This window comes from Epithele typhae (assembly GCF_022376455.1).
Source record: "Epithele typhae strain CBS 203.58 chromosome Unknown BXZ73scaffold_30, whole genome shotgun sequence".
NCBI lineage: Eukaryota > Fungi > Basidiomycota > Agaricomycetes > Polyporales > Epitheliaceae > Epithele > Epithele typhae.
The window spans coordinates 383,764-409,102 of record NW_025954221.1 but is presented as its reverse complement, the minus strand read 5'-3'; the positions used below and the strand labels follow the sequence as shown (position 1 = coordinate 409,102).

Sequence of the window (25,339 nt, the reverse complement as noted above, 5' to 3'; positions counted from 1 at the left end):
CCGCGTGTGCTTCCCCCGCACCCGTTTCCACTCTCCCGCCCCCGATCCGCTGCCCTTGGTGCTGTGCTAGCTCCCTGCGTGGTCTGGTACTCCTTCAAGATCGCTCGGTTCCAGGCGGGAAGGTGGAGACGCGGCTGTTCAGAAGAAGGCGGTCATGGCAGCCTTGAAGGAGATTGCGGAGGCGGGTGGCGATCAGTTGGCGGATTTGAAGTTGGTCAAGGTGAGCAAGCCTCGGCTGCAACCGCTACTGTGTGACTAACACTTCCTCCGCCTGACGACAGTATGGCATTGGTACGTGAGCTCGTCGGTGATCGCCCGAAGGAAGTCCAAGTGAGAAGCTCATTGATTCTCGGACGCCAGTCGTGGCCGCTACATGGACTGTGAGTCCCGATCGGGCGTGATTTGATCATGAATTCCGACACTCCTATCATGTGCAGTGGGCAGAGATATGCGTGAAGATGGAGGAAGAGGTGAGCTCTTTAATAGACATGGAGTGTCCGGCAATTCCATCTCATTGAACGCTCTCTTTGACCGGCAGATCACCTACATTTGGCCTTCCCGCATAAGTTTCATGAAGGTCCTTTACTTTCATAATCGTTACTCGCCTGTAGTGGACACGACATTCGCGCTCGCGAGTAGGTTAACGTCACTCACGCACTTGGCTCAGTGTCTTACTCCCAACGATCTCGATGCAGGTTCTCTGAGCAACGTTGGCAATCACAGGGTATGTCTGTGATCCATACTATCCACTCAACGGTCCTTCTCATTGCCTCATAGCTGTGCACAGCCGAGTTTCAAGTCATGGCATGTGAGCGGAAGGACTTCATGCCGATCAACCCGACTCACTCATTTGCGTGCCAGTCTCTTACTCCAGCGGGTCGTTTGCCTCGGAGTGTACGTGCTCGTTTCATCGTCACCACTGCTTTCCGGGGTCTCATTGACCACCGGTACAGTCATCCTGATAGCACGGACTCTCGCTCTCTACAACTTCCATCCCGTCATCATTGCCCTCGCATGCGCTCTTGTTCTCATCATGGTCGTGAGTTACGCATCTGAGTTTCGTGTACGTGCTGACGCTGCTCAACGCTCAGGTCCCAACTACTGTAGCATCCATTCGATTGCTCTTCCCTCTCGCATGTGAGTAGCACCCTCTGGTGTCTTGCGCTGTTCCGCCCTGATATCGTGGACGAGACCAGATCCTGGTGACGACATCATCGAAATTACCGGATGCGTACCGAGCGTGGACGATATCAACTCGGCCTGGGTGTTCTTCACCTGCCTCTTGATCTGCGAAACCAGTAAGCGTCATTTGCACTCTGATTCCACGATAGCCATGCTGACGTCGCTTCTTCCTGCAGTCATCATCTCGTTGACGTTCTTTCGGCAGTGGGAGACCGCCGAGGAGAGAGAGGGTCTACTCCACCGGCTATTACGCTGGGGCAACGGGGCATGCAAACGGGCCCTACCCTGTCTGTGCCACGGTCACACTGCCGGCCCCCTCTCGTCGAGACCATGTATCAGAACAGTGAGCATCTCGACTTCGGTGCACATACCCGCTCACATCTGTTAGGCTCTATATACTACGTTATCATGCTATCTCTCCACATTAATCTGGCGATGACGGCCACGAATAACGTAAGGCGGTTCTAGTCCATCCTGCACAAAACCGCCGTGCTGACCCGGACCGCTCCCCCAATAGCCCGCCCTCCGCCCTGTCCTGCAGATGTACGCCCGTGTTTGTTTCTGTTGCGCACGGAGCCGCCGCCACTCACCTCGAATTCCACAGGCCGCTCCGCACGGTGCACGCCTCGCTGTGCACGCGCGTTCTCCTCAACCTTCGCCGGGTCGCCGCCCAAGGCGCCTCGCCACTATGCCAGACTTTACAATCGCGACCCTCAGCGGCGTCGCGTTCCGCGATCCAAACGCGGAGGGGCGCACACGTCTTGAGGGACTCGAGGAGCATCCGTACGGCAGGGAGCGGGGTGGGGGCGAGAACACCGTCTACATCGAGCTCGAGGCTCTCTCGAGCCGTGATGTACATGGGGTAGCTGACATTACTTTACTATAATACGCGAACACAGCGTTTGGTGTGCGTGTCTCGGCTCATCTGACGGCTGCTGATAGGCTTTGGAGTTTCGTCAGGTTGTGACACGATTGTTGCTGCGAGCGGGATGCGATATGTCATCGTACGACTCAAGCGGCGATTTCCATCTCCAAACCCCCCAGTTACATAAGTAAACGGTGGCACAACGGCCAGCGAGGGTTGAGCGAGGGTGCTCGATTCCTGTCTATTTTCGGAGAGCGGCGCATAGCCACTTTAGGGCAGGTGATAGTAACAAGACGCCGGGCGCCTGCGGATTCACGTCATTCGCAGCGACGACCGCCTGATTTCTCCTCGGCGGTCCCGACTCCCTGCATCTTGTCTCACCACCACCTTCTGGCGCCACGCCATGTCAAATAACTGGCCGGTTCTGTCGCATTCGCGAGATTCTCAAGCAGGCAGCGAGAACGTCGCTAAGGACTAGCTCGTCACCAAGCACTGGGACCCGCGTCAGCGAGCTCGTCCCCCGCCCACAGCTCCCCCGCCTGGGGTTTCGGTGGTCTTGGCTCTCAACAAAACGCAGACATATGTGTATCACCGCCGTCGGTCTGGTCCTCCAAACACGAATGCAGCGCTTCTCGCCCTGCGATCAGCGAACAAGCCCGCACTGGTGGCAATCTACTACGCCTCCCGCGCTCACGCCGCGGGCGGATCGCACACTTGTCGCCACCCTATGTGCGACCCCTCAAGAACCTTCGCCGCTGTGGACCGTTTCTCTCGTCTGTCCTCCCATTTCCTCTCCCCTCCTCTTCGCGACTCCTCAACACGCCCCAGACCGGAAGCACGAAGCTATCCACCGTCTCCACTCAGCGCCGAGAGCTTGCGCCAAACCGAGACCGAGACGACGCGCGGCCATGTCAGCGCTGGCTGCCATCGCGGCGGTCGGCGGGAGGGAGCTCGCGATGCTAAACCTTGTCAAAGTGAGTCCCGCCCCGCCGCCGCCACGCACGCTGTCTTCCTGGATCCGCCACCTCTCTTAGTCCGTGCGGCGCATCTGATTCTGGCCTGTCTGCAGTACAGTTCCAGTGCGTCCTTTCCCGCTGCGCTCGTCTGAGGCCACCCTATCGACGCTGAATGCTGCGGACCGCATTTAGTCGTCTCGGCTACCATCGTCGTGCGTCTCTCGTGTTGAGTTAGCACACAGATCCACTGAAACATGTCCTTGAACGCACGCGGCGCAGTGGCTCGAGATATTTGCGGTTATAGAAGAGGAGGTAGATCTCCTGTTTGTCTTCAGCACGGTGAACTGACGGCTTGGTTCTCAGATCACGTACATCTGGCCAGCACGCTTCAGCTTCATGACGGCACTCTATGTGGTCAATAGATATTCGCCCTTGATAGATACAACCTTGGCGGTGATGTGTAAGTGTGCCCCTCGCTTCGTCGTCTTCTCGACTGTAACGCTTCGCCGCGCGCAGCGACTCTCAGCATGACGAGCAGCCCCAAGGTGGGTTCATCCGGGTTTGTGTTGCTAGACCCGTCTGAATTCAGCTAGGCGTGCTATACGGAATCACAGGCCCTCGCCTGTATGTTGATTCTTCTCGTCCGAAAAATTGACCCAGACAAGTGCTTCAGACGTTTACGCCATTGGATCGTACTGTTCCGAATGTGCGTACCTGGCGCTCTGATTGAACGACAGCGCGCGGCTTGTCTGACGTACGCTTTTTGAAGTCATCTTGATAGCGCGCACGCTGGCGCTCTACAACTTCAACCGGTACATCGTTGCACTCATGGGCCTCCTTGGTGTAGTTATGGTTGTGGGTTATAAGTTCCTTCCCGCCGATGGCGTACGCTAACTTTTCGACCAGGTACCATCAACAGCAACCTTCATCCACTTTCTGGAGAACACGTACTGTATGCTCAGAAATTGCGCATTTATCATGTTTCTATTCAATCGTCGTTCACGCAGACCCAGATGAAACCATCATCCGGATAACTGGCTGCGTCCTTAGCGTGGAGGACCGCGGACAGAGCTGGGTGCTCTTCGGCTGTATCCTTGCGTCAGAGACAGGTGACATATCATTTCGGGGATACCCGCTTCTACAGTCACTAATACAAAAAGTTAGTCATCGTTGTTTTGACGTTCTGCCGCATGTGGAAGATCTCTCAAAGCTCGCTCCGCGCATCGTTGAACAACCTTCTTCCCCCAAGCGAATGGCGGTCCGCCAGGTGTCGTCGCTCTCCGCTGTTGCAGACTATGTATCGTGACGGTGAGTCGCGCCCGACGACTTCGTAATGTCCCCGACATGACGTCGAATGTAGGCCTGTTCTACTACTGTATTCTGCTCGTGTTCTCGGTGATCAATCTTCTCGTCACACTCCTCGGTCCCGTATGTCAACAATTACTCCGCCCGAGTAACGGCGCTCATAGTTCTGTTGAACAGACAGCCGCTCTGTCGTGTTTCCAAACGTAAGCTCACGTCAAAAGGCAAACGGAATTGCCCGTGACTGACTTGTTGACAGGCCACTTCGCGCGGTCCACAGCGCTCTATGCACCGGGTGTTGCTCAACCTGCGGAAGGTTGCAGCCGCCTCAGATGCGCGGCGGTCGCCGAGTTCACTGTGGTACAGCTGACCAGCGTCATGTTCATGGACAATGAAATGTCAGGCGTCTGCTCATCCCCGTCAGAGATGGCAACAACGGACGGGGCAAGCACGGACGTGGCGACACAGGACCCAATTGTATGGTATGTGACCGACCAAAGTTGTGCCGAGAACACATTCACTCATCCGATGTCCACGCAGAGAGGGCTTCGATCTCCTCTGCCATGCGCGAAGGCTCCGCTTCGAAGTTCGGCAAGCCGACGGCACCCCGCACTCTGTATTCGGACGTTGTACTCTACTCCACCCCTCACACTACAGGACCAGAGTGTTGTAGCTCTACACTGTACTTCTAGTACGTCGCCCAGAGATGCTGTACAAGCCCCGCCATAAAATGTACGTGCGTCTTTACCCTATAGCGCCAAAACACGGAACTCAGTGCAGCCGGGCGTACACTGCGCCACGCGCGCCGAAGTCGTCGCCGCCGAGATCAAGTGGGCGAAGGGCGAGCTCGAGCCTGAAGCGGTCGCGATCGCGATCGCGGCAATGAAGCCGTGCACGCAGAGATGGTGATCCAGGCTACGGAAGCGGGCGAGCACGTCCTGTGCGAGAACTGTCTCAACATCCAAGACCGCTCGACGTTCGGTGACTCTCCCACAAATTCTGCATCGTCCGACATTGTCCGGTTGATTGGCCGCCGCCTTCCGATTCGCTGCGCAGTGTTTTGTTCCAGCAACATCCGCGCATTTGAACAATGAACGAGGGCCGCTACCTGCGTCAGCCATAAACCTGGTATGTTCAAGCACTCATCTTCGGTATCTTCATCGGTCGCTGATTACAATTACGTATGCACGGTGGTGGGAGGCTAGAATGACGGTCACGGTCATCAACTCTTCTTTCGAGGATCTGTCGATGAGATTCGGGATCGCGACCGACAGCGCCTCAAACTCAAGTACCCAGGTTGTCTCACGCGGTCAAAGCAGCTGCCGTCAATATTCCAATCTCCGCGCAGGGGTCTATATAGGACTACAGACATCCGCAAGACCTTCTATACTCTCGTCCCTCACCACTCCATTTTCTTACCCTTGCTTTCATCTCTCTGCATCATTCGTCCTCTGTGTTATCGGTTTCGGCGGAGCGACGGGGAAGTATGCCTCGCTTGGCAACCTCCCTCAGCTACTGCGGCGACAGCCCCGAGCCCGGTCTCCCACGATCACCTCTGCGGCTGCAAACCACGATGGAGAACCCGTTTCCCCTAGAAATGATACTGGCAACAACATGGACGTAGACTCGATGGCGCCACGCGTGCGGGAGAGGTCTCTCACCTCATTCACACTCCCAGCACCTCTCAGGAACGCACGGTAACAGTCGTGCGTTGTCCTCGCCCTCTACGACCGCCTCTCGCTGACTCGACGCTTCTGATGCAGGACTGGGCCAACCGGAAGGTCCATGTCACCACGACCTTCGACGCTGACGAATTCGCGTCCCGCCTCTCTCTCTCCGAGGAGCCCGTATCAGCCACGCATCCCAGAGCTGTCACCGTCGCGCGCGACAGCCTGGTCATGCCACCTTCAAGCGCCGTCCCAACGTACCCGCCGCTCCCGCGCCGCCAGTCGTTCCGTCTCCCTACAACGCCCTTGCCCCATTCTCGCCAGCAGACGCCCCTCCCACGCAGGACCGCATCAGAGCCTGAAGCGGACTGCGAGCTCTTTGGCCGACGCGACGACCCCATGGAAGCTCTACCCGCGGACAGGCCCCAAAGTTCGAGGGTGTAAGTACTGCCCTCACGTATGTACGTCGTACCGTGAGCGCGTCGCTGCGGCCGCTCCTTCGTGGCCTGTCTGGTCCGACGCGCATCAGTCGTGCACGTCTAGAGAGGGTTTGGGGTCGCGCAGGCCGATTACACCATTGACAGCGCTCACCGCCTCGCGCTCTCCACCTTGCATCCTAACTTGCCTTTTCCGTCTTCTACCTCTGCGCCTCGTACTCGGCACTGACTCGACCCCCCTTCCATCCCAGGCACGACTTCAACGTCGAGGTGCACCACTTCGTCATCCGCGGCTTCGGCCTCCACACGCGCTGGTACCGCAGCGCCTCCTTGCGCCGGCTCCCGCGGCCCCCCGACAGCGTGCGCACCGCGCGCGGGTGCATCGGCACGCTCTACGTCCACTGGAGCCGCGGCGACGGCGGCGCGCTGCAGGTGTGGGTGTACTGCCCCGCGCAGGCGAGCGTCTTGCGGCGGCTGCGCGTAAGTATGGGCTTCGGGACGGGGGATTGTCGGTGGGGCAAGCGCTTGGAGGGCCAGTGGGAGGAGGCGTACCCGGGCGCGCCGCACCCGTTCCTGTCCGACCATGTACTATTCATCGACGAGAAGAAGGGGGCGCCGCAGTGGGTGAAGGTGGGCACGGCGCGGGTGAAGATGAAGCAGGAGAAGGGCATAGGTCGCCCTGAGGGTGCGGTCACTGGTGACGCCCATGTACAGTACTTGTGGACTAGCGACGTGAATCATGTAGCTGAATTTCCGTTTGTATACTGGCTCTGTACGCTGCGTAATATGTTGTAGATAGGACACTGGCATGACCTGTCGCATCTATGTGGTCCCCTGGCCGCTCGAACGTTGAGGTCGGAGATAGAAGAATCCGTATCTAATCTAATCTCTGCCCAAGGGCTGGTGAACCGATTCACAGCTAGCTTCAAACTCCAGACCACTTCCTTCACCGCCGCCCTCTCCACTCACCTCACACTGAAAGAAGATGGAGAACCCGCACGCAGAGCGCCAGAACGTCCTATTCAGCGCATCATTAAGAACGCGGACAAGTGCACAGAGGCGATCCTCGAGCTCAACCGCTGCCTCGAGGTGCGTCCCGGAGTCCCTTCCTTTCTCTCCCCTCGTCCACCTGATGCGCTGCCGTCTCCAGGAGATCGTGCAGGCGGACACGCAAGTGAAGATAGCCGCGGACCTGGTCACGAAGTACGCAAGAACGTGCAGTACAACCTCGAGGCCACCCGCGCCGCCGCCGCGCACGCGGACGCGTCGGACGTGGCGGGGGACGCGTCTTGAGAGCGCGTGTCGGGGTGCGCATCCGTACGTGCGATATGCCGTCGAAGATGGGAGGGCGTCGCGGTGCCGAGCGGCGAAAGTTGGGCCCCGGGAGGGTCTCAGAAAGTCCTGCGCACAGACCGGCTGAGACCTGTTCCCTCGTAGACCCGGGTGAGTTATGCTTGCTGCTTGCGCTCTCTTCCGTGTTTTCATCGTCGTGGAAGTGCCCTCCTCCCGTCTGGGCGACCCCTCAACCAGCTCCATCCAATGGTACGACAAGTGGTCGCTGAAGGTGGTCTGCTACCTACTACGCTATGCCCGCCTATCCTTCCGGGTGTAGAGTAGGTGGGATCGCGTGGTGGCCCGGTGGCGAGATAGTACGTTCACTTGTCCCACTCTCCATCCAATGCACCACTCTGCCTTGTCGACCCACGAACTCCTCCACGAATATCCGTCGTCCGCGCTATCCTCGTCTAAAGCTCCGCGGAGGCGACACGCTGTGATCCGACGATCGTGGTCTCGGCCAATCCTTGTTCGACATCTTGAACAAGTGTGTCGGTTATGGAATCCCCAATATCGGAGTCGATCACATGCTTTACACGAATTCCGGTTGCGAGCCTTTTGTGTGCCTCGTGGTGCGGTGCACAAATTCTACAAAGCTCATGGTGTATCCGCGCAGGTTGTTACTCCCAGTGCGCTCGGGTGTATCAACAGACGCCAGAGCTCGAGTCGTGGCCCGAACTTCTCCCCAGTTCCTTCGTTCAGAGGCTACCATCTCTTACCGTCTCTTCGTCGCTCTGCGTTCTCATAGCTCCAATGTCTCAGTCGGACTCGTGACGCCTGTTTGGCCTTCATACCACTATTTAGTACGCATACCTGACTCTCCAGAACCACGTCGCACACCCCGACAGGACTAACCGCCTTTTCGGATGTAGGCCCGACCTTCCGAGCCGTGACTTGAACGCGTGCGCTCTGTCGTCTTCGAATCATGAACGCTAATGATTGTAAACTACAGGTCCGAGCAAGCCTTCAAAGCTTCACCGGTCACCATCCTCCCACGTTCTGTTCACAGAGGACCGTGAAACCAACACCAGAGCATTGCGGTCGCGCGTGGAGTCGACAGCGCGACCAACCCGGGGGTTGTTCGCTCCGCGCTGAATGGGCCAGAGTGGCGCACGGGCACACATGACGTCACGCGGGGGAAACCATGGGTACGCGAGCTTTGGCAGACGAGACGAATGTTGGTAGCATTCGGTACTTGGGTGGAAGAGTGTGGGTGTGTTGGGGAGCGTAGCGCCACCGTTGTTCGTCCTTGTCCACCACAAAATTGCGGGCGGCCCGCGCAAAACAGTTTCTAGGCGCCCGAGAAGGATGACAAGCGAAAAATCCTCCGGGCCTTGGTCCGGCCACTTCTGATTTTCCGTGCGCCTCCAGGAAGCTTCTTTCCCCTCCACCACCGCATATAAGCTCTTCACGATGTCCTCAGCATGCCCCGCCCCCCCCGCGCCCTCCCCCCGCATCGCCTACCGCGTCCTCCCCCGCTCTTCCGTTCTCGATTAAGACAGACACGTTCTCCAGGTCCTAGATGGCTCTTGCCAACGGAAAAGACAAGGCGATTGATGCTCAGCTGTAAGTTCTCTGCATTTCAGCCACTCAGCCTCGCATATCTGCATGTTTGCACGTCCTTTCCTTGGTCCTCGCCACCTCAACCATCGCTCTGGGCTAAACCCACCCTTTTCGCAGTGTCGAAGACATCGCTGGTGCCGCTGCTGCTGGAGAGATTTCCGAGGCCATGGTCGCCGCAGAGGGCGAGGACCGCGTGACCTGGTTCGTCTGGCTTCTCGTCGGCTGCTCCAGCATCTCCGGTCTCCTCTTCGGTCAGAATTCTGCCTCTCGTCGGACACATGACCCCCACGCGCTCACGTGTCCAACCTTCTGAACTTAGGTTACGATACTGGTGTCATCTCAGGCGCCCTCGTTACAATTGGTGGAGACCTAGGGCCTGCAGAGCTTTCTTCGGGCCAGAAGGTGCGCGTCCACGCTGATAATCGCGCGCATACGCCAACTCAACGTCGCTCCTGCAGGAACTCATCACATCATCCACTACCCTCGGCGCCCTCCTCGGCGGCCTTGTGGCAGGCGTCATGAGCGACTACCTCGGTCGTCGCTGGGTTCTCGGTATTGCGGACATCATTTTCATTGCCGGTGCGATCGGACAGGCCGTCTCCCATGCTGTTTGGCCCATGGTGCGTGTTTTTGCTTCCTATGTACTCATATCTTATCTCTCGTGCTCACGAGGACTTTTGGAACCGCGCAGATCGGCGGCCGTTTCGTCATCGGTGTAGCTGTCGGTATCGCCGCCTGCGTAGCGCCCGTCTACATCCAGGAGCTCTCGCCCACGCGACTGCGTGGCCGCATGGTCGTCCTAAATGTCGTCATGATCACTGGTGGTCAGGTTGTCGCCTACGGCATCGACGCCGCTTTCCAGCACCTCAAGGTGGCTGGCGCTGGATGGTCGGGCTCGGCGCCGTCCCCGCTGGTCTCCAGTTTATCTTTCTCTTCTTCCTGCCCGAGTCGCGTGAGTTCCCCTTGCTGCTTGCGTATTGAAGGCATGTGATGAAGAATGTGGACTAGCGCGTATAATGATCCTCCGGAACAATTACACCGACGCCCGCGCGATTATGACGAGATCTACGCCTACGCGACCCCGGAGCAGATCGACCTCAAGGTTAACACTCTCATCGCCGCGTGAAGCAGTCCGTAGAGATCACGAAGTCGACCACGTTCCTCCAGCGCGTCAAGATCCTCCTCATGAACCCCGCCAACCGTCGTGCCCTCAGTGCGTAGTTTCTACATGTCCAGCCTTACATTCGGTTGACGTCATCTCCTCTCCAGTTGTCGGATGCGGTCTCCAGGCTTTCCAGCAGCTGTCTGGCTTCAACACCCTCATGTACTACTCCGCCACGCTCTTCCAGGAAGTCGGCTTCGACCAGCCTATTGCGGTCGGCCTCATCATCTCGGCACGAACTTCATCTTCACGCTGTTCGCGCTCAAGTACATCGATATTATCGGCCGCCGCCGCATCATGCTCTTCTCCGCACCCGGCATGGTCTTCTCGCTCGCCCTCGCCGCCATTGCCTTCCACTGTGCGTCTCTTCCCTCTCCGCTGGATCACCCACTGACCTTGTCTCACGCAGTCCTCACGCTCAAGACTGGCAGCGAGCTCATCGCGGGCACGCAATACTCTCAAGCCTGGTCCGCAGTCGTCCTCCTCTCCATGATCCTCTACGTCGCCTCCTACGCGACCGGGCTCGGGAACGTCCCCTGGCAGCAGGGCGAGCTCTTCGCGCTGGAGGTGCGCGGGCTCGGCACCTCGCTCTGCACGTCCACGAACTGGGCGGGGAACCTGCTCATCGGCTCGACGTACCTCTCCCTCATGGACGCCATCACCCCCGCGGGCACGTTCGGCCTCTACGCCGGCATCTGCGCCTTGGGGTGCGCGTTCTGCTGGGCGTGCTTCCCCGAGACCGCAGGTTTGAGCCTCGAGGAGGTCCAGATGGTGTTCAAGCGCGGGTTCGGGATCAAGGAGAGCGCGCGGCTGCGGGAAGAGAAGCGCGCGATGATGTGTGGGGAACGCGGCGCGCAGGACAGCGCGTCCAGCGCGGCGACGGACGAGAAGGCGTAGGAGCTCGTTTCCCGTCCCCTTCCTTCCCGGGACCTGAAGCGCGGCACGCCCGCGGGCCGCGCTCGGTGCCGGTACTGTACGATACGGCGACTCCATAGGTCTTGTGGCACTGGCGTCGCCCCCCTTCGGGCCTGCAGCGGGCGAGGAACGGTGCCGACTGGCATTCGTATATGTACATACTTACGCTTACACTACGGTGCCTGTCGCCCCCGGCAGGTGCACGTCACGACCAGCTAGTTCATTTGTACACGATTTCGCATGTAACGGATATATTGTAGGGGTTTCGTTCTCACCCACCGGTATGATCTAGAGTGCTTGTCAGCAGGAGGAGAGGGGACGGATATACCAACGGCGGAGTTCGCTGGCATTTCAAACTCGATTTGTCAGCCAGTCGAAATCATTTGCACTCACCCGGGGGTCGTGGGAGGGCATTAAAATTAGAAAGACGGGTGTAACACTGCTGTGCGAGACAATGAATACATACTGCATGGCGTCGAGGAGAAGCAAAGTCGTCCGGGACGTATCGGGGGTCGAACTCACGCGGGCTAGGAGCGCCGGTCACGTGGGAAATTACTCAACGCCACGCAATCCCCAATCGCAATTCCTCGACATTCTCCACCACATTTCACAGTTGCCGTCACTCCCACAGCTTTTCACAAATCCCGATGATGCGTGCATCTTCTTCCCTTCTGGATTCGCTGTGCCTGCGGGCGCCGCTACGAACACTCCTGGAGCTTGATCACCTACAACACCTCATTTGCGACGGTCGCAAGATTTTCCTGACACTTCCGCGCTCGCCGCCCGCCAAACGAAACCTGCGTTGTGCCCGCGCATGCCGACTTTACAGCGCGGCTGCTGGAGCGTGGCGGAGGCAACTCTACTGGATGACGCCCGCCTCCAGCTTCGGTGCCCCAGCCATTACGTTACTTGGTCAGTACTACGAATTCTTCGAATTCTGTCCAAAATCTCCACTGGGCCGACTCTGACCATCCGTCGCGCTAGACCTTTGTATTCAGCTGTAATCCGAACGCCCTGAGCCGGCCCATGACGGTGCCCCGTATGCATGATGCTTCATCATTATACGTATAGCAGCGCAACTCCGAGGATCACGTCGGGTTCCGCCCCGGTTCCCACTTAAGCGGTCGTCGTTGGGCGGCACGCTGCCGTCATCGATGCGACGGTGCGTCTACAAAACGCGGGCACGGGGAGGCTTTACCGCGTGTGCTTCCCCCCGCACCCGTTTCCACTCTCCCGCCCCCGATCCGCTGCCCTTCGTGCTGCGCTAGCTTTCTGCGTGGTCTGGTACTCCTCCAAGGTTGCTCGGTTCCAGGCGGGAAGGCGGAGGCGAGGCTTTTTAGAGGAAGGCGGTCATGTCGGCCTTGAAGGAGATTGCGGAGGCGGGCGGCGATCAGTTGGCGGATTTGAAGTTGGTCAAGGTGAGCAAGTTGCGGCCGTAACCTCTATTGTGAGACCAACGGTGCCTCTGTTCGACAACAGTATGCCATTGGTACGTGAGCTCATCGGCGATCGCGCGAAGGACGACCAAGTGAGAAGCTCATTGGATCTCGGACGCTAGTTGTGGCCGCTACATGGACTGTGAGTCCCGATTGGGCGTGATTTGATCATGAATTCCGACAAGTGCCTATCATGTGTAGTGGGCAGAGATATGCGTGAAGATGGAGGAAGAGGTGAGCTCTTTGACAGACATGGAGTGTCCGGCAATTCCATCTCATTGAATGCATTCTTGACCGGCAGATCACCTACATTTGGCCTTCCCGCATAAGTTTCATGAAGGTCCTCTACCTTTATAATCGTTATTCGCCTGTGGTGGACACGACATTAGCGCTTGCAAGTAGGTTGACGTCAATCATGCCCTTGGCTCAGTGTCTTATTCTCAACGATCTCTATGCAGGTTCTCTGAGCAACGTTGGTAATCACAGGGTATGTCTACGATCCATACTATCTACTTAATTTTCTTCTCAGTGCGTCATAGTTGTGCACAACCGAGTTTCAAGTCTTGGCATGTGAGCAAAAGGACTTCATGCCGATCAACCCGACTCACTCATTTGTGTGCCAGTCTCTTACGCCACCGGGTCCTTTGCCTCGGAACGTACGTTCTCGTTTCGTCGATACCTTTGCTTTCTAGGTCTCACTGACTACCTGCACAGTCATTCTGATAGCACGGACGCTCGCTCTTTACAACTTCCAGCCCTATGTCATCGCTCTCATGTGCGCTCTCGTTGTCCTCACGGTCGTGAGTTACGTAGCTGGGTTTGGTGTGTATGTGCTGACGATGCTCAGGTCCCAACTGCTGTGACATCCATTAAATTTCTCTTCCCCCTCCCCTGTAAGGAGCACCTCTCGTGTCTTACACTGTCCTACCCTGATATCTTTAACGAGACCAGATCCTGGTGACGACATTATCAAAATTACCGGATGCATGCCGAGTGTGGACGATATCGATTCGGGCTGGGTGATCTACACCTGCCTCTTGATCTCTGAAACCGGGAAGCGTCATCTGCACTGTGATCCTTTGATAGCCATGCTTACGTCGCTTCTTCCCGCAGTCATCGTCTTGTTGACATTCTTTCGACAGTGGCAGACCGCCATAGATAGAGAGGGCCCGTTCCGCCGGCTGTTCCGCTGGGGTGGACCGAGCACGCAAACAGACTCTACCATGTCTGTGCCGCGCTCACACCGGTCCCCGCTCGTCAAGACCATGTATCGGAACAGTGAGTGTCTCGACTTCGGCTGCACGCATCCGCTCACGAGGTGTTAGGCTCTATATACTACGTCATCATGTAATCCTTCCATCATTAATCTGGCGGTGACGACTATGGCTAGCGTAAGGCGCTCTCGTCCACCCTGCATCAAACCGTCCCGCTGACCCGACCGCTCCCCCAACAGCCCGCCCTCCGCTCGTCGTGCAGATGTGAGCTTGTGTTATTTGCGTCGTGCACGGAGCCGCGTCACTCACCTCGAGTTCCACAGGCCGCTCCGCGCGGTGCACGCTTCGCTGTGCACGCGCGTCCTCCTCAACCTCCGCCAGGTCGCCACCCAAGGCACCTCGCGCACGATGCCGACTTTACAATCGCGACCCTCAGCCACATCGCGTTCCGCGATCCAGACTCGGAGGGGCGCACACGTCTTGGGACTTGAGGAGCAACTGCACGCAGCGAGCGGGTGGGGCGACAACACCCGCGTCGAGCTCGAGCTCGGGCTGTCTCAAGCCATAGGCGCTTGATATTGCAGGGCTGAGGATGTGGGGTAGCTGACGTTACTATGCTATACGTGGGTCACAATGTTTGGTGTGCGTGTCTCGGCTCATCTGACGGATGCTGATAGGCTTCAGAGCTTCATCGGGTTGTGTCACAATCGTTGCTGCGAACGGGATGCTGTATGTCATGTACGACGACACTCGTCCGAACGTGTCTGGGTGCGGAACCCAGGCTCCTGTGCCGAACTCTTTGACTGACGAAAGCCATGCATCAATGTTTCAAGTCCACCTCGCCGGTCCCCCCAGTCTTCGGACGACGGAACGTTCTCATGCATATCCAGATGTCTGCGAAACCCGCAATTGGGCGGCGTGAAGGAGCTCAGCGGTTACCGAGGGTGATCTGTTCCTGTCTCTGTGCGGAGAGCGGCACATCAGGTGAAAAAATATCGTCCAGCAAACAAGACACCGGGCGCGTGCGTATGCACGGCATTCGCAGCGAACACCGGCCACGATCGCCTCGGCAGTACTATCCCTGCGTCCTGTCTCACCAGCACCCTCTAGTGCCGCCACGCCATTTCAAATAACTGGCCGGTTCTGTAGAGTTGCTCTTTGAAGAGAGAGGGGTGAGGATCCATCACGAGAATCGTCGAGATGCACGCTCACCTTCGATGCTCAAACAAGATGCTTGTCTAATGTGCGACTAGCACACGTTAATGGCTTAGGAGGGACGTTCGTGATCGTGTGTACTGAGGGGCCATGAAGAAATGCTTGAAGTGACGCGCCATTGTTAGAAGACAACGATATTTCATCTCAAGTGTGAGGAAGAGGATAGAGATGTATTGATAGCAATGGGGTGCGTGGGGAAAACATGATGCAAGACAATGCCCAGTGGGAGCATACAACAGAGTGGGGAGACCCTGGAGGAACAGACGAACATACAGATGAAGACAAGAGGCGGAAAGAAGTTGGGTAAAGATGTAGGAACATAGGATGCGTATATATACGTGGGTGGGAGCGCATGCGAGAGGAAGGCAGGTTATTACACAATGGTTATTACCGTAGATCGACAATCTCAAGCGGCATGTCCTTCATCTGGACGTGGGAGTCATCGCAATCCTACACGCATCGCGGGATCAGTGAGACACGGAAAGAGATGTATAGATGCACTCACAGTGTAGATTGGGACATCGGGGTGTGGGTGGAAGGCCTCCTTCGCGTGGCACCCGAGGATGGTTTGCAGGCCAGCAGGGTCAGTGAGGCGGAAGATGCCGAACCTGTAGAGCGAAATGTGCATATCAGCACAGGCGTGCGAGTGGGAAGCAGAAAAGGCACACAAAGGATACATGATTTGGCAGTGAGTACGCGACGGGTTCAAAATACTCACCGAGGCGTAGAAGATGGGGCACACACGACAGCAAATGACTCGGGGAGCATACGCTGGAAACCAGAGTGGGTGTGGAGATCAACAGACGACATGAAGCCTGGAAGAGAGCGTTTGAGAATCGTAGACGGGAGAGGTCATTGGATCGGCTACTCACAGGACTGCGTGGGATGTGTGTGTATCTGACAAGTTCGACATCACTTCAGCTAAACGCGGATGTTGAAAGGTAAAATGACCGCTCACCCATCCCAGTGTGATGAGATGCCGGTCCTCGGTGAACTGCAGCACAAGCTCCTCCTCGTCCATCATGCACGTGTCACTTGTCGAGTGCTGCTTCGGGATGAGTAGCGTTGTCACCACGTACTTCGAGCCCTTGTCCTTCCCCAGCAGCAGCCCACACGTCTCCCGGTTCTGCAGCGTGTTGACGCGCGCGATCGACAAGAACTTGTCGAGGCACTCGCGCGGCAGCCGGACAGTTCGCAGCTCCTGTACCGCCGCGTCCTTCGATGACCCGGCCACGATTCGTGGAGCATGGTGGGGCAAAGCGGAGGACGAGGGAGGGGGTGGCGGAGCGGAAGATGGTGTGTACGAGCCACTCGGACGTGAAGGGTTGTAGGTGGCGGGCCGAGCACCGCCAGGAGATGGCCCGCGATGGCTGGACTGCGAGAACGTGTTCGAGTGCTGGGAGGATGTCGGTTGGGGCATTGAGAGAGGTCGGTGTGATTCTGGAACAGGCATGTGCGTGGGATACGGGGGTATGACGGGGGCTGGGGGCGCGGAGGGAGTTGGGAGGATGTTGCCGTACAGGCCATTGCTGGACCCGGAGGGTTTGGGGTCGAAAAGGAGGGACGAGTCGGGAGCATGGGAGGGGGTGGTGGGAGAAAACATGGATTGGAGGGACGGGACGTAGCCTTGCTTCAGCTGGTGCTGGGACATCAAAGTGGGGTACTTGATCGGTCCCAGATCCGGCGGAGGAGGAGAAGTTGTAGTGAGAGGAGGTGGGTGCGCTGCGCTGCGCCGGGAGTCAGACCAAAATTGCATAAGAGAAAATGGAAACGTACGCAGAGACCTGCTTCTTTGTTGGTTGGTCAGATATTCGGAGACGCGACCAGTCTGCAAAGGAATCGTCCGGGTGCTTCGACGACGACTCATACGGTGCCGAGGGCTGCGATGGCTGCGGGCCATATGCTCCTCGTCCCGCAGAACGCATGGCCGAGTCCGGCTCTGGCATGCGCATCGGCGGCGCAGCACTCCCGCTGGGGGGCCCGACCGGAGACGGTGTCGTGCGCATGTAGTCTCGCCTTGCCGAGCGCGCAGCGGAATCCGCCTCCTGCTGTCGCCGGAGGATGCCCTCCTGCTCGTGACGGCGTTTGTCTTCTGCGCCCTTCTGTCTTGCACGTTCCTCCCGCTTTGCCTCCTCCGCTGCGTACCTTCTGTTCTCCTCTTCCCGCCACTGCTTCTCCGTCTGCCCCGCACGATCCGGCTCCTCTCTCCGCCGGGCCTCCTGAGACTGTCGCCACGCCGCTTCCTCCCGCGCGAGCCGCTCTCGGTCCTCGGCCTGCCGGCGCGACAGGTCTTCCTGCTTCCAGGCCTCTTCCATACGGGCGGCCTCCCGCGCATCGCGAGCCCGCTCTTCCGCGCGACTTAGATTCGGATCCCGTGAGGGTGGGGTGCTCGATGGAGGACTTGATCGTTCGCTGGCCTGCCATTTTTCGTACCGGTCGACGAGGATAGGTTTGAGTTGGCTCAGACTGTCAAGGATGTCTTGTCCGTTCTGTAACGCATGTTAGCCTGCAGTCTGAGACTCAGATTGTTCGTGCATGAAAGGCACGGGAGCTCAGACGAGCATCCAAGATGTTATGAAGTCCACAATGCAGCTTCGGCGGAGCGATACTGTTCCGCATATATGCGACCTGAGAGGACTCACCATGCCCAGATTTTGTCTCTGATCAGCACTGAGAAGCTGTCCGTACTCCCGATGTTTGGGGAGTCTCTCGAGTACGATCGTAGCAGCTTTCGCATACTCGATGAACGCAGCTTCATACTGCTGCTCATGAACCAGGCGTTCCGCACTTCGTCTTGCCTTCTCCGCGCTCCGAAGCCAGTGCTTAAGGCCGAGGCTCTCGTCGAAGTCGTATTCTTGTGCTTGATTGGCTAGCTCGGCGATGGTAGCAGGACGGTACTGGGTGGTGCGGGAAGAACTGGGGCCAGAGCCAGCTGTGGGAGCAGGGTGAGCAGCAGAGCTCATGGTGGTCGAAGAGAGAGGAGGAGTCCCCGAGCTCCGCTGCGACCGCCGCAGTCGAGCACCCTCGCGCCGGTGCGGCCTCTGGGGCGCCCGTCACTGCCGACCGGCGCTAACGGGCCATCCCGGCTGGAGGCGCTGGCTGCAGAAAGCGAGCGCCGATGCCGCGCTGGACTTCGACGGTTTGACCTGCGCGCATGCTGCTTCGCCCCCTCTTCCTCCCTCTGCCTCCCTAACCTGTCCACTCTTTTGCGTCACACTGCGTCGCGCCAGGAAGGCGCTAGGCCTCCCCAACTATCCTCTATCTTCTTCCACCGACGCCGCCGCCATGTTCGAAGGCCTCTCGGTGCAGCGGAAGGGCCTCCTCTTCGTCACTGCTCTTGTTATCGTCTTCATGCAAGGAGGTCTCTGGGCCGCGCACAGGCAGAACGCGGTCAGCTTTTCCGACACCGCCCTCGTCTCTGCTACTTCTCGCTATCTTGGCATTTGGAACGCGCGACCAACAATCAAGGAGCATCCAATCCCGAACCTTATGCTCGAGGCCGAGAACAAATACCGCAACCTCTTGCAACGGCAAAGCACGACTCTAGAGGCCGCAATAAAAGAATACCAGCGGCGGTACGGCAGGAAACCGCCGCGCGGGTTCGACGACTGGTGGCGATTCGCGAAGAACAACAGCGTTCTCATGATTGACGACTATGACAACATCAACGAGGACCTCGCTCCGTTTTGGAACATCACGGGCGAGCAGCTACAGTGGAGGGCGGTTCTGGTGAGTCAATGTTGACTTCTTCGTCCGGTTCTCGCGCTCAGCTCTTGCAGGCTGGTCACTTGCCTTCAGTCGACCTCGTACGCGTGCGAGACGGCCAAGGGTCAGCGGTGAACGTGGTGGAGGGGCACGACAGCCCGCACGTGAGTGCGCGTGCGAGCGGGTTTCTGTCCATTCTAGGAGCTTTCATTGACAAGGTGAGTTCTTGCCGTCCATGGAGAGAAGCACAAGGGTTCTGTGGACTGGACCGGGTGTTTTGAAGCCACTGCATGAATGCATGACGTCGACTATTGGCAACGCAGCCTCGCCGTGCTCGTCGAGCTTATGGCAACGACCTACGTTGGTAGATCGTCTTGTCAGATAGCATAGACGCATATGCAGGGCTCGTCCGTCATCGCGCTGTCCTCGCACTGTTAATCTTATTATCCCGTGATGACACGAGGACACAGGCATGGAGACTGAACGACCTCGTGCTATCCCCTCATGGCATAATAAGTCGTCACCAGTCTCACGATTCAGTCGCTAATTTATGAGCACAGCTTCCTGACATGGACTTCCCTGTCAACGCCATGTCGGAAGGCCGTATTCTACTCCCCTATGAGCTGCGACAACCGTCAAACTTCACAGAACAACTCAACACCGGTGCGTCCTGTAGTGCATATGTTGAGACCGAAGCTCACATCAATTCAGAGGCTGTTCGCGCCGAGTTCGACGGCGGTCTCCTTCCCGACTGGCACGGACAGGGAAATGTGTGGGAAGCGTTCCGTCGAACATGCACCCCAGGTACTGCTGCGCGCCGACTATTCAGCTCCTATCGCGCTCTTTCTACCACCAAAACGAGTAACCTCGTCGCACGGAATCAGGAGTTCGTTTTCGACAGCGGTGTGGTAGGCCAATACCCCTTCTGCGACAACCCATGGGCGCATTACATGCAGGGCCACTTTTTCTCCGACTGGCGAACCATCGCCGCCCTCTTCCCTGTCTTTTCGCCAGCTAAGGCACCTGGCTACGGGGACATCCGGATACCGAGCCACTACTACTATGCTCAGACGCGGCGATACACGTACGGCTGGGACCCCGTGCAACTAGAGCTCAAAGATGTCGATGGGATGGAGGCCGCATGGGAGGACAAGAGCGATAAAATCTTTTGGCGGGGCGCCTCAACAGGCGGGGGCAGCTCCCCACCTGGCTTTGCTGCGCAGCATCAGCGTCACAGGTGCGTTCCTGTTCGTCCCGGATCTCCGTGCATGCCCTCATATCCACCCCGAAACCAAAGGTTCGTGCGCCTTGCAAGTGACCAGTCGTCTACAAACCGCACCGTCGTGTTCGCTGATCCGCCAGGGTCAACACATTACGTCTATGCCGATGTGCCTGCCTCGGTGCTCAACGAGAAGATCATGGACGTCGCTTTCCTTAAGGTTGTTGGCGCGGAGAATTTTGTTGGGGGTTTCGACGAGCTCATCCGCACGCACCGTGTCGACGCGAGCGGTGCAAGCCTCGGAGATCACTGGCAGCACAAGTACGTGGTGGATCTCGATGGGATGAGCTACTCTGGGAGGTTCTTCTCCTTCCTGGAGTCGGACAGTGCTGTTCTCAAGGCCACCGTCTACCGGGAGTTTTTCTCAGACTGGATACAGCCGTGGTACGTCATGTTCTCTCCCGTACCTTCGGCTCCACTTGGATCCTGATCCATGCGGCGTGCTTTCAGGCTGCACTATATCCCACTGTCCCAGTCGTACGCCGAGATCTACAACATCCACGCGTTCTTCTCGGGTGCTACGGAGGCGGCGCTCGAGGTGGCGAACGCAACCGCGCTCCACCTCCCGCCAGAGCAACGTAAAGCGGTCGACGGCGACCGAAGACTGCGGAGGATCGCACGTGCTGGGAAGCAGTGGAAACGCACGATGGGTCGACGCGTCGATATGGAGGGTTCGTCCCTCGTCCTTCGTTCGGGAAGAGCCCTCTTCTTGAGGGCCTCGTGCGCTGGTTCGCGGCTGACTCAGCTTTCATCCCCACAGCGTACGTGTACCGGCTGTGCTTGGAGTACGCCCGACTGTGGTCAGAGGACCGCGATGCTATGAGCTTCAGTCTATGAACCACACGATGCGCTATGCTTCTGCTTCTGTTATTGCAGCTGCTCATCTTCTCTTTGTGTGAGTTCTCCTTTCTCATCAACCCTTGCCCTTTCCACCTCCCCCACCTCTTCCCTGCCTTCTTGTCGCCCCTTTCACTTGTCTATAACACGCTTTCCTCGGCCTGGTGCTGACTCCACCTTCACAGCTGTGCTGATTGGGGACACGGGTCACATCTTAGAGCTATCGTAGGACTGTAATAGTACCGGACCCACCCTTATTACCACATCGATAGCGCGGTGTGGTCGTAAATACACTGCGCTTCTGTAATGCTCATCCACACGCCCGCTCCTCCCGGTGTGGCCGCGGTCTGGGTGTGAACAGGGCCCCGCAGATCGTCTCATAGAGGATGATCTGAACGCAATGTTGCCACCGAACGAAGGTTTGGCGCGCAAGAAGACGCACAAAGCATGCGCTGTATTGAAGGATCATCGTTGAAGGATCTGGCACCTGCGTCCCCCTGATATGAACGTCGACGTCCTCGTCAGGCAGGCTGCGAGGTGTTGACCAGCACGTGATTTCGGTGGGCAACGCGTCGCGCGTCGCGTTTTTTGTTGAGCACATCGATCCTTGCACCTCGCCGCTTCGACGTCAAGCCCATGCCCCGTACCTTATCGTCTCCTCCGTCGAATCGCTTGTACCTTTGTTCGATCGCAGAGCATCACCTGGTCATTTCTGAGCTCAGAGGTATCAGAACTACCAAATCGCCGCTGGTCGATCCATCCCTGTCGCGACCTAGGCCATCTATGCCTAGGCACTAACTCCAGCCCAATGACGCAGGAGGTATATGCAGCACCACAGAGGTTGGATGTGGGTTTGATCCCTTCTGTTCCCCGACGGCCATGCAGTCCTTCATGCTCTCGACCCCCTCGGATCTTGGCCCCCGGAGCGCGCCTTGGAGCTCAATATTCTGCTGTCTGGGCTTCCATTACCAAAGGCAACCTGCTCGGAGCCCCTTCCAGCACGACCGCGATGCCACTAGTTTTACGTCCTATCTTCCAGCGAGGCTGACATTGACTTATCCTTGCCAGGAGACTATGGGCTTTCGGCACGCTATCCGACTGCGATGAAGGCATAGCGTGACGATTCCCTCCTCCGCGTTCTCCGTCGACTATGCTCGAGGCGGAAGAACGGCTCAAGTACCGGCGATACTCAGGCGGCACGCTCAACTTTCGGGCCTCCCCTGCGGTTTAGGGAGAACAACAACGCGCCTCGAGACATCAAGCGCCCTGTCTCTCCTTCTCCTCCACCACTCACGACATCGGTACCTCACAGTGCCTCACCTGCCCCCCTCGCGCCGCGTCATGTGCCCACTCAGTGGATCACCCTTGACTGGGTGCGCCGCTTGATGTCGGACGTCGCACGGACTTTGGGTGCGCGAAGGCTTAGTTCTGTCTCCGCCTGCGGGGCACGCTTGTCGCCACCGTCCGCCCAGAACGGGATCTCCTGTGGCCGTGGCCCGTCTTGGGATGGGAAGGTCGGGCGCGCACCAAATGGCATATCCCCGGGACGAGAAGCTGCGAACCGGCGGGACTCGCGGGGCCAATGACGGGTGCGGCATGGGAGCGGATTCCGTCCGCAACGATCTTCCGCGCAACACGCCGCCGCCTCGTGGGCCTCGCGCGAAGGCTTCCCGGAGCGTGGCGCGCGAGTTCACGATCTGGCCCCTGGGGCGGTCGAACGCCCGCGCGCACCTTTCGAAGCCGCTGCGGTCTGGGGCTGGGAGCGGGTCGGAGTGGCAGGGTGGATGCGGTCTGCGGACGTACTCCCGCTGTGTGCCCGCCGACATGCTCGTCCAGGAGTGGCGCCGGTCGTGCGGGCCAGGGCATCCGACCCTCGATCCCCGGGCCACGCCTGGCATGCCACCCGTTTGGCTTGAAACAGCCCTCGCGCATCGCGGGCGGCGCTATCGACGAGCTATCGTGTGCAATGCGCGACGCGCGCTGGGATTCGCGATCGCGTCTGAGCTCCCTCGCCCTGCGTGCGGGGGTGCGCGAAGGATGATGTCCCATCGGAGAAAACACGCAGGATGGGCGTGGCCGTCGATGCGATCGCGCCTGTTCCGGTGCTGTCTGCGGATTGTCGTCATAAGACCGCCCGGCAAGTCCCCCAGGCGCGTCCCTCCCTGATATACGCCCCGGCCGCCTGGAGTCCGCCGCCCGTTCCCTCCTTCATCCATTGTCGTTGCGCCGCCGTACGCCTCTGCGCCGCTCCTGCTTGCTTGCGTTGTCTGGCATCCAAATCGCGCGTCCTCACACACTCCCCCACGAATGAACGCAACCCTGGATCGCACAAAGCAGCTCTCACGGGCCGACTACAGGTCCCCGCCTAATGTCGCCATCCCGCTCGCAGCACTATCTACTCTCTCCTCCATTTCCTCCCCGCCCGCCCCGAGTCGATATCCCGACCTCCCTGTTCCCCGCACGCAGAGTCTCTCCGAATTCGAGGTTGAACACAGCGCGTCGATGAAGCTGCCCCACCCTTCCGCAAAACCGAGGAGACGAGGCTCCGACCCCGAGTACGACAAACAGACGGACTACCGCGCGGCGTTAGCAGGGATTATGAGCTCAAAATCAAGACCTTTCGCGGTCTCTGGACGCGTGCCCATGGACCCCGCGCAGCTCGCGCTCTTCTTCCGAACAAAGGTGCGTGCTCGTCGCGTTGCACAGGGCGTAATGTGAAGGGTTCCTGACCGCCGCGCCCGCGTGCAGGCTGGGATCAACTACTCGCTCGACTTCCCGATCGACGTTGATGTGGACATGCCCCCTGCGCTGGACATGCTCATCGCCTCGTGTCTGTCGCATCCGACGGCAGACGGATACGCCGAGAACGAGTCGCTCTACTTCCCGCCCACGCTCCCGCTCACCGCGACGCTCGAGCTTGCGAACCACCCCATCCTCGACGCCGTCCGCAACTCGCTCTTCCACTCGCTCCCCGTCGGCCACTTCCTCACCGTCGTGCGCGACAAGCTCGAGATCTGGCCGAAGGGAAACGGGCTCGTCGTCCAGGCGCGCGCGCCCGACAGCCGCGTCGCGACGATCCTCGTCACGCTCCCCGTCAAGTTCCGCGGCGGGTCGCTGCTCGTGCGCAGCACGGAGGGGCGCGAGGAGAAGTTTTACGGGCGCGGCGGCAAGGGCGCGGACCTCGAGTGGACCGCGCTCATTGCCGGCTGCGAGTACGAGGTGCAGCCGGTGCGCGCGGGCGCGCGCATCACGCTCGCCTACGCCGTCCACCTCAAGAGCTTCGGCACGGCGGGGATCCAGCCCGACCCGCTCATCACGCCGAGCGACCAGTTCTTGGACATGCTCTCCCCGGTGCTCAACGCGTCTCGTGGGCGCAAGATTGCGTTCTACCTCACTGCCGACTACGGCGTCAACCCGGGAGAGGTCGTCGCGGAGTCGTTGGTGCCCAGCGTGAGTACTGTCTAGCCTGGGCGTGCCGAGACCAAGCGACACGTACTGACGGAAAACGTGTAGCTCAAGGGCGGCGACTCGATACTGTACCACGCGCTCAAGATGTACAAGCTCACGCCGGAGCTGCGCTGGACCGCGGGCGGGTATATCTGGCCCGTGGGCCAGACAGTAGAGATGACGCATGAGAACGCGGACAGCCCGACAGCGTCGGTCGGACGGGGCTCCCTCTCCGGGTCGCACTTGCCGCCGCCGATACGGGGGCCGTTTAGCTCGTCGGCGTCGGAACCCGGGGAGGATGAGACGGACGATCTGCGGCTGAAGGTAGTCAAGAGCGGGGGCATCCCGCTCGCGGCCGCGGACATCCTGCTGCTCTCGGACCACGTCACCTTCCCGGGCGTGATCTCGCGCGAGCGAGTGCCGTTCGTGTCGTCGACGGGGGAGATGGAGAAGCTGGTGGTGAACGTGCTGATGGTCGTGTTTGTCCCGTAGGCCAGCTGGCTGCCCTACGTGCTGTGTTGAGTGGTGCTGGACTCTTGCGTTGCTTGCTTTGCGTAGTCGTATATCCTCGCTTTCCTTGGCTTGTTATTGCTGCATACTGTTGTATTAGTAGCACTGTATTATGCGTGTCCTCTTCTATTTGTGTCTGTGCGCCGATCCCGTCGCGGCTGAACGTCGGACCGTTCAGAGCGTCCTTCGCCCCTTCGGGGTCTGAGAGGAGACCATTGCTCGCATCACGTGCTGCAGTCGACAGACTGGGCGCTCCGCACAGACGCTTTCCAGGCGCCGCCCAATGGGGGCGCGCGGTTTCGCTCGGCGAAA

The 25,339-nt window shown here is 58.8% G+C and overlaps 9 protein-coding genes across 9 annotated transcripts; 6 read left to right on the top strand and 3 right to left on the bottom strand.

The window, feature by feature from the left end:
* Positions 1-154: 154 nt before the first annotated feature.
* On the top strand, positions 155-2,068 carry BXZ73DRAFT_78256 (uncharacterized protein; the record flags this gene model as incomplete). The annotated part of the gene is made up of 14 exons (XM_048022842.1): positions 155-220; positions 282-291; positions 322-380; positions 438-470; positions 539-635; positions 696-724; positions 778-808; positions 862-894; positions 954-1,039; positions 1,092-1,137; positions 1,197-1,298; positions 1,388-1,525; positions 1,571-1,635; positions 1,787-2,068. The coding sequence occupies 14 exons, from the start codon at positions 155-157 to the stop codon at positions 2,066-2,068; spliced, it is 1,077 nt and encodes a 358-aa protein (XP_047877106.1).
* An 887-nt stretch (positions 2,069-2,955) lies between these two features.
* BXZ73DRAFT_78255 (uncharacterized protein) lies at positions 2,956-5,214 on the top strand (the record flags this gene model as incomplete). Its single annotated transcript, XM_048022841.1, has 14 exons — positions 2,956-3,021; positions 3,117-3,126; positions 3,196-3,215; positions 3,283-3,342; positions 3,426-3,463; positions 3,520-3,562; positions 3,618-3,627; positions 3,785-3,858; positions 3,910-3,955; positions 4,011-4,112; positions 4,364-4,431; positions 4,730-4,787; positions 4,846-4,996; positions 5,061-5,214. 14 exons carry the CDS (start codon positions 2,956-2,958, stop codon positions 5,212-5,214), a joined length of 900 nt encoding a protein of 299 aa, XP_047877105.1.
* A 640-nt stretch (positions 5,215-5,854) lies between these two features.
* BXZ73DRAFT_78254 (uncharacterized protein) lies at positions 5,855-7,945 on the bottom strand (the record flags this gene model as incomplete). Its single annotated transcript, XM_048022840.1, has 5 exons — positions 5,855-5,896; positions 6,002-6,482; positions 6,564-6,997; positions 7,127-7,186; positions 7,379-7,945. The coding sequence occupies 5 exons, from the start codon at positions 7,943-7,945 to the stop codon at positions 5,855-5,857; spliced, it is 1,584 nt and encodes a 527-aa protein (XP_047877104.1).
* A 1,321-nt stretch (positions 7,946-9,266) lies between these two features.
* On the top strand, positions 9,267-11,366 carry BXZ73DRAFT_78253 (general substrate transporter; the record flags this gene model as incomplete). Its single annotated transcript, XM_048022839.1, has 10 exons — positions 9,267-9,310; positions 9,425-9,558; positions 9,627-9,709; positions 9,766-9,927; positions 9,999-10,210; positions 10,304-10,409; positions 10,439-10,520; positions 10,577-10,683; positions 10,737-10,827; positions 10,879-11,366. The coding sequence occupies 10 exons, from the start codon at positions 9,267-9,269 to the stop codon at positions 11,364-11,366; spliced, it is 1,509 nt and encodes a 502-aa protein (XP_047877103.1).
* Positions 11,367-12,736: 1,370 nt separating this feature from the next.
* Positions 12,737-14,610, top strand: BXZ73DRAFT_102267 (uncharacterized protein; the record flags this gene model as incomplete). Its single annotated transcript, XM_048015171.1, has 13 exons — positions 12,737-12,802; positions 12,864-12,873; positions 12,943-12,962; positions 13,022-13,054; positions 13,122-13,218; positions 13,279-13,307; positions 13,360-13,390; positions 13,444-13,476; positions 13,535-13,620; positions 13,668-13,713; positions 13,772-14,098; positions 14,274-14,298; positions 14,358-14,610. The coding sequence occupies 13 exons, from the start codon at positions 12,737-12,739 to the stop codon at positions 14,608-14,610; spliced, it is 1,056 nt and encodes a 351-aa protein (XP_047877102.1).
* A 1,026-nt stretch (positions 14,611-15,636) lies between these two features.
* On the bottom strand, positions 15,637-18,212 carry BXZ73DRAFT_78251 (uncharacterized protein; the record flags this gene model as incomplete). Its single annotated transcript, XM_048022838.1, has 7 exons — positions 15,637-15,699; positions 15,755-15,857; positions 15,968-16,064; positions 16,122-16,146; positions 16,208-16,976; positions 17,026-17,738; positions 17,892-18,212. 7 exons carry the CDS (start codon positions 18,210-18,212, stop codon positions 15,637-15,639), a joined length of 2,091 nt encoding a protein of 696 aa, XP_047877101.1.
* Positions 18,213-18,534: 322 nt separating this feature from the next.
* BXZ73DRAFT_48186 (capsular associated protein) lies at positions 18,535-21,070 on the top strand (the record flags this gene model as incomplete). The annotated part of the gene is made up of 7 exons (XM_048020007.1): positions 18,535-18,978; positions 19,029-19,172; positions 19,515-19,617; positions 19,666-20,191; positions 20,252-20,617; positions 20,684-20,904; positions 20,994-21,070. 7 exons carry the CDS (start codon positions 18,535-18,537, stop codon positions 21,068-21,070), a joined length of 1,881 nt encoding a protein of 626 aa, XP_047877100.1.
* Positions 21,071-22,421: 1,351 nt separating this feature from the next.
* On the bottom strand, positions 22,422-23,119 carry BXZ73DRAFT_78249 (uncharacterized protein; the record flags this gene model as incomplete). Its single annotated transcript, XM_048022837.1, has 2 exons — positions 22,422-22,570; positions 22,633-23,119. The coding sequence occupies 2 exons, from the start codon at positions 23,117-23,119 to the stop codon at positions 22,422-22,424; spliced, it is 636 nt and encodes a 211-aa protein (XP_047877099.1).
* A 453-nt stretch (positions 23,120-23,572) lies between these two features.
* Positions 23,573-25,009, top strand: BXZ73DRAFT_90526 (uncharacterized protein; the record flags this gene model as incomplete). The annotated part of the gene is made up of 3 exons (XM_048025669.1): positions 23,573-23,752; positions 23,819-24,520; positions 24,584-25,009. 3 exons carry the CDS (start codon positions 23,573-23,575, stop codon positions 25,007-25,009), a joined length of 1,308 nt encoding a protein of 435 aa, XP_047877098.1.
* Positions 25,010-25,339: the final 330 nt, after the last annotated feature.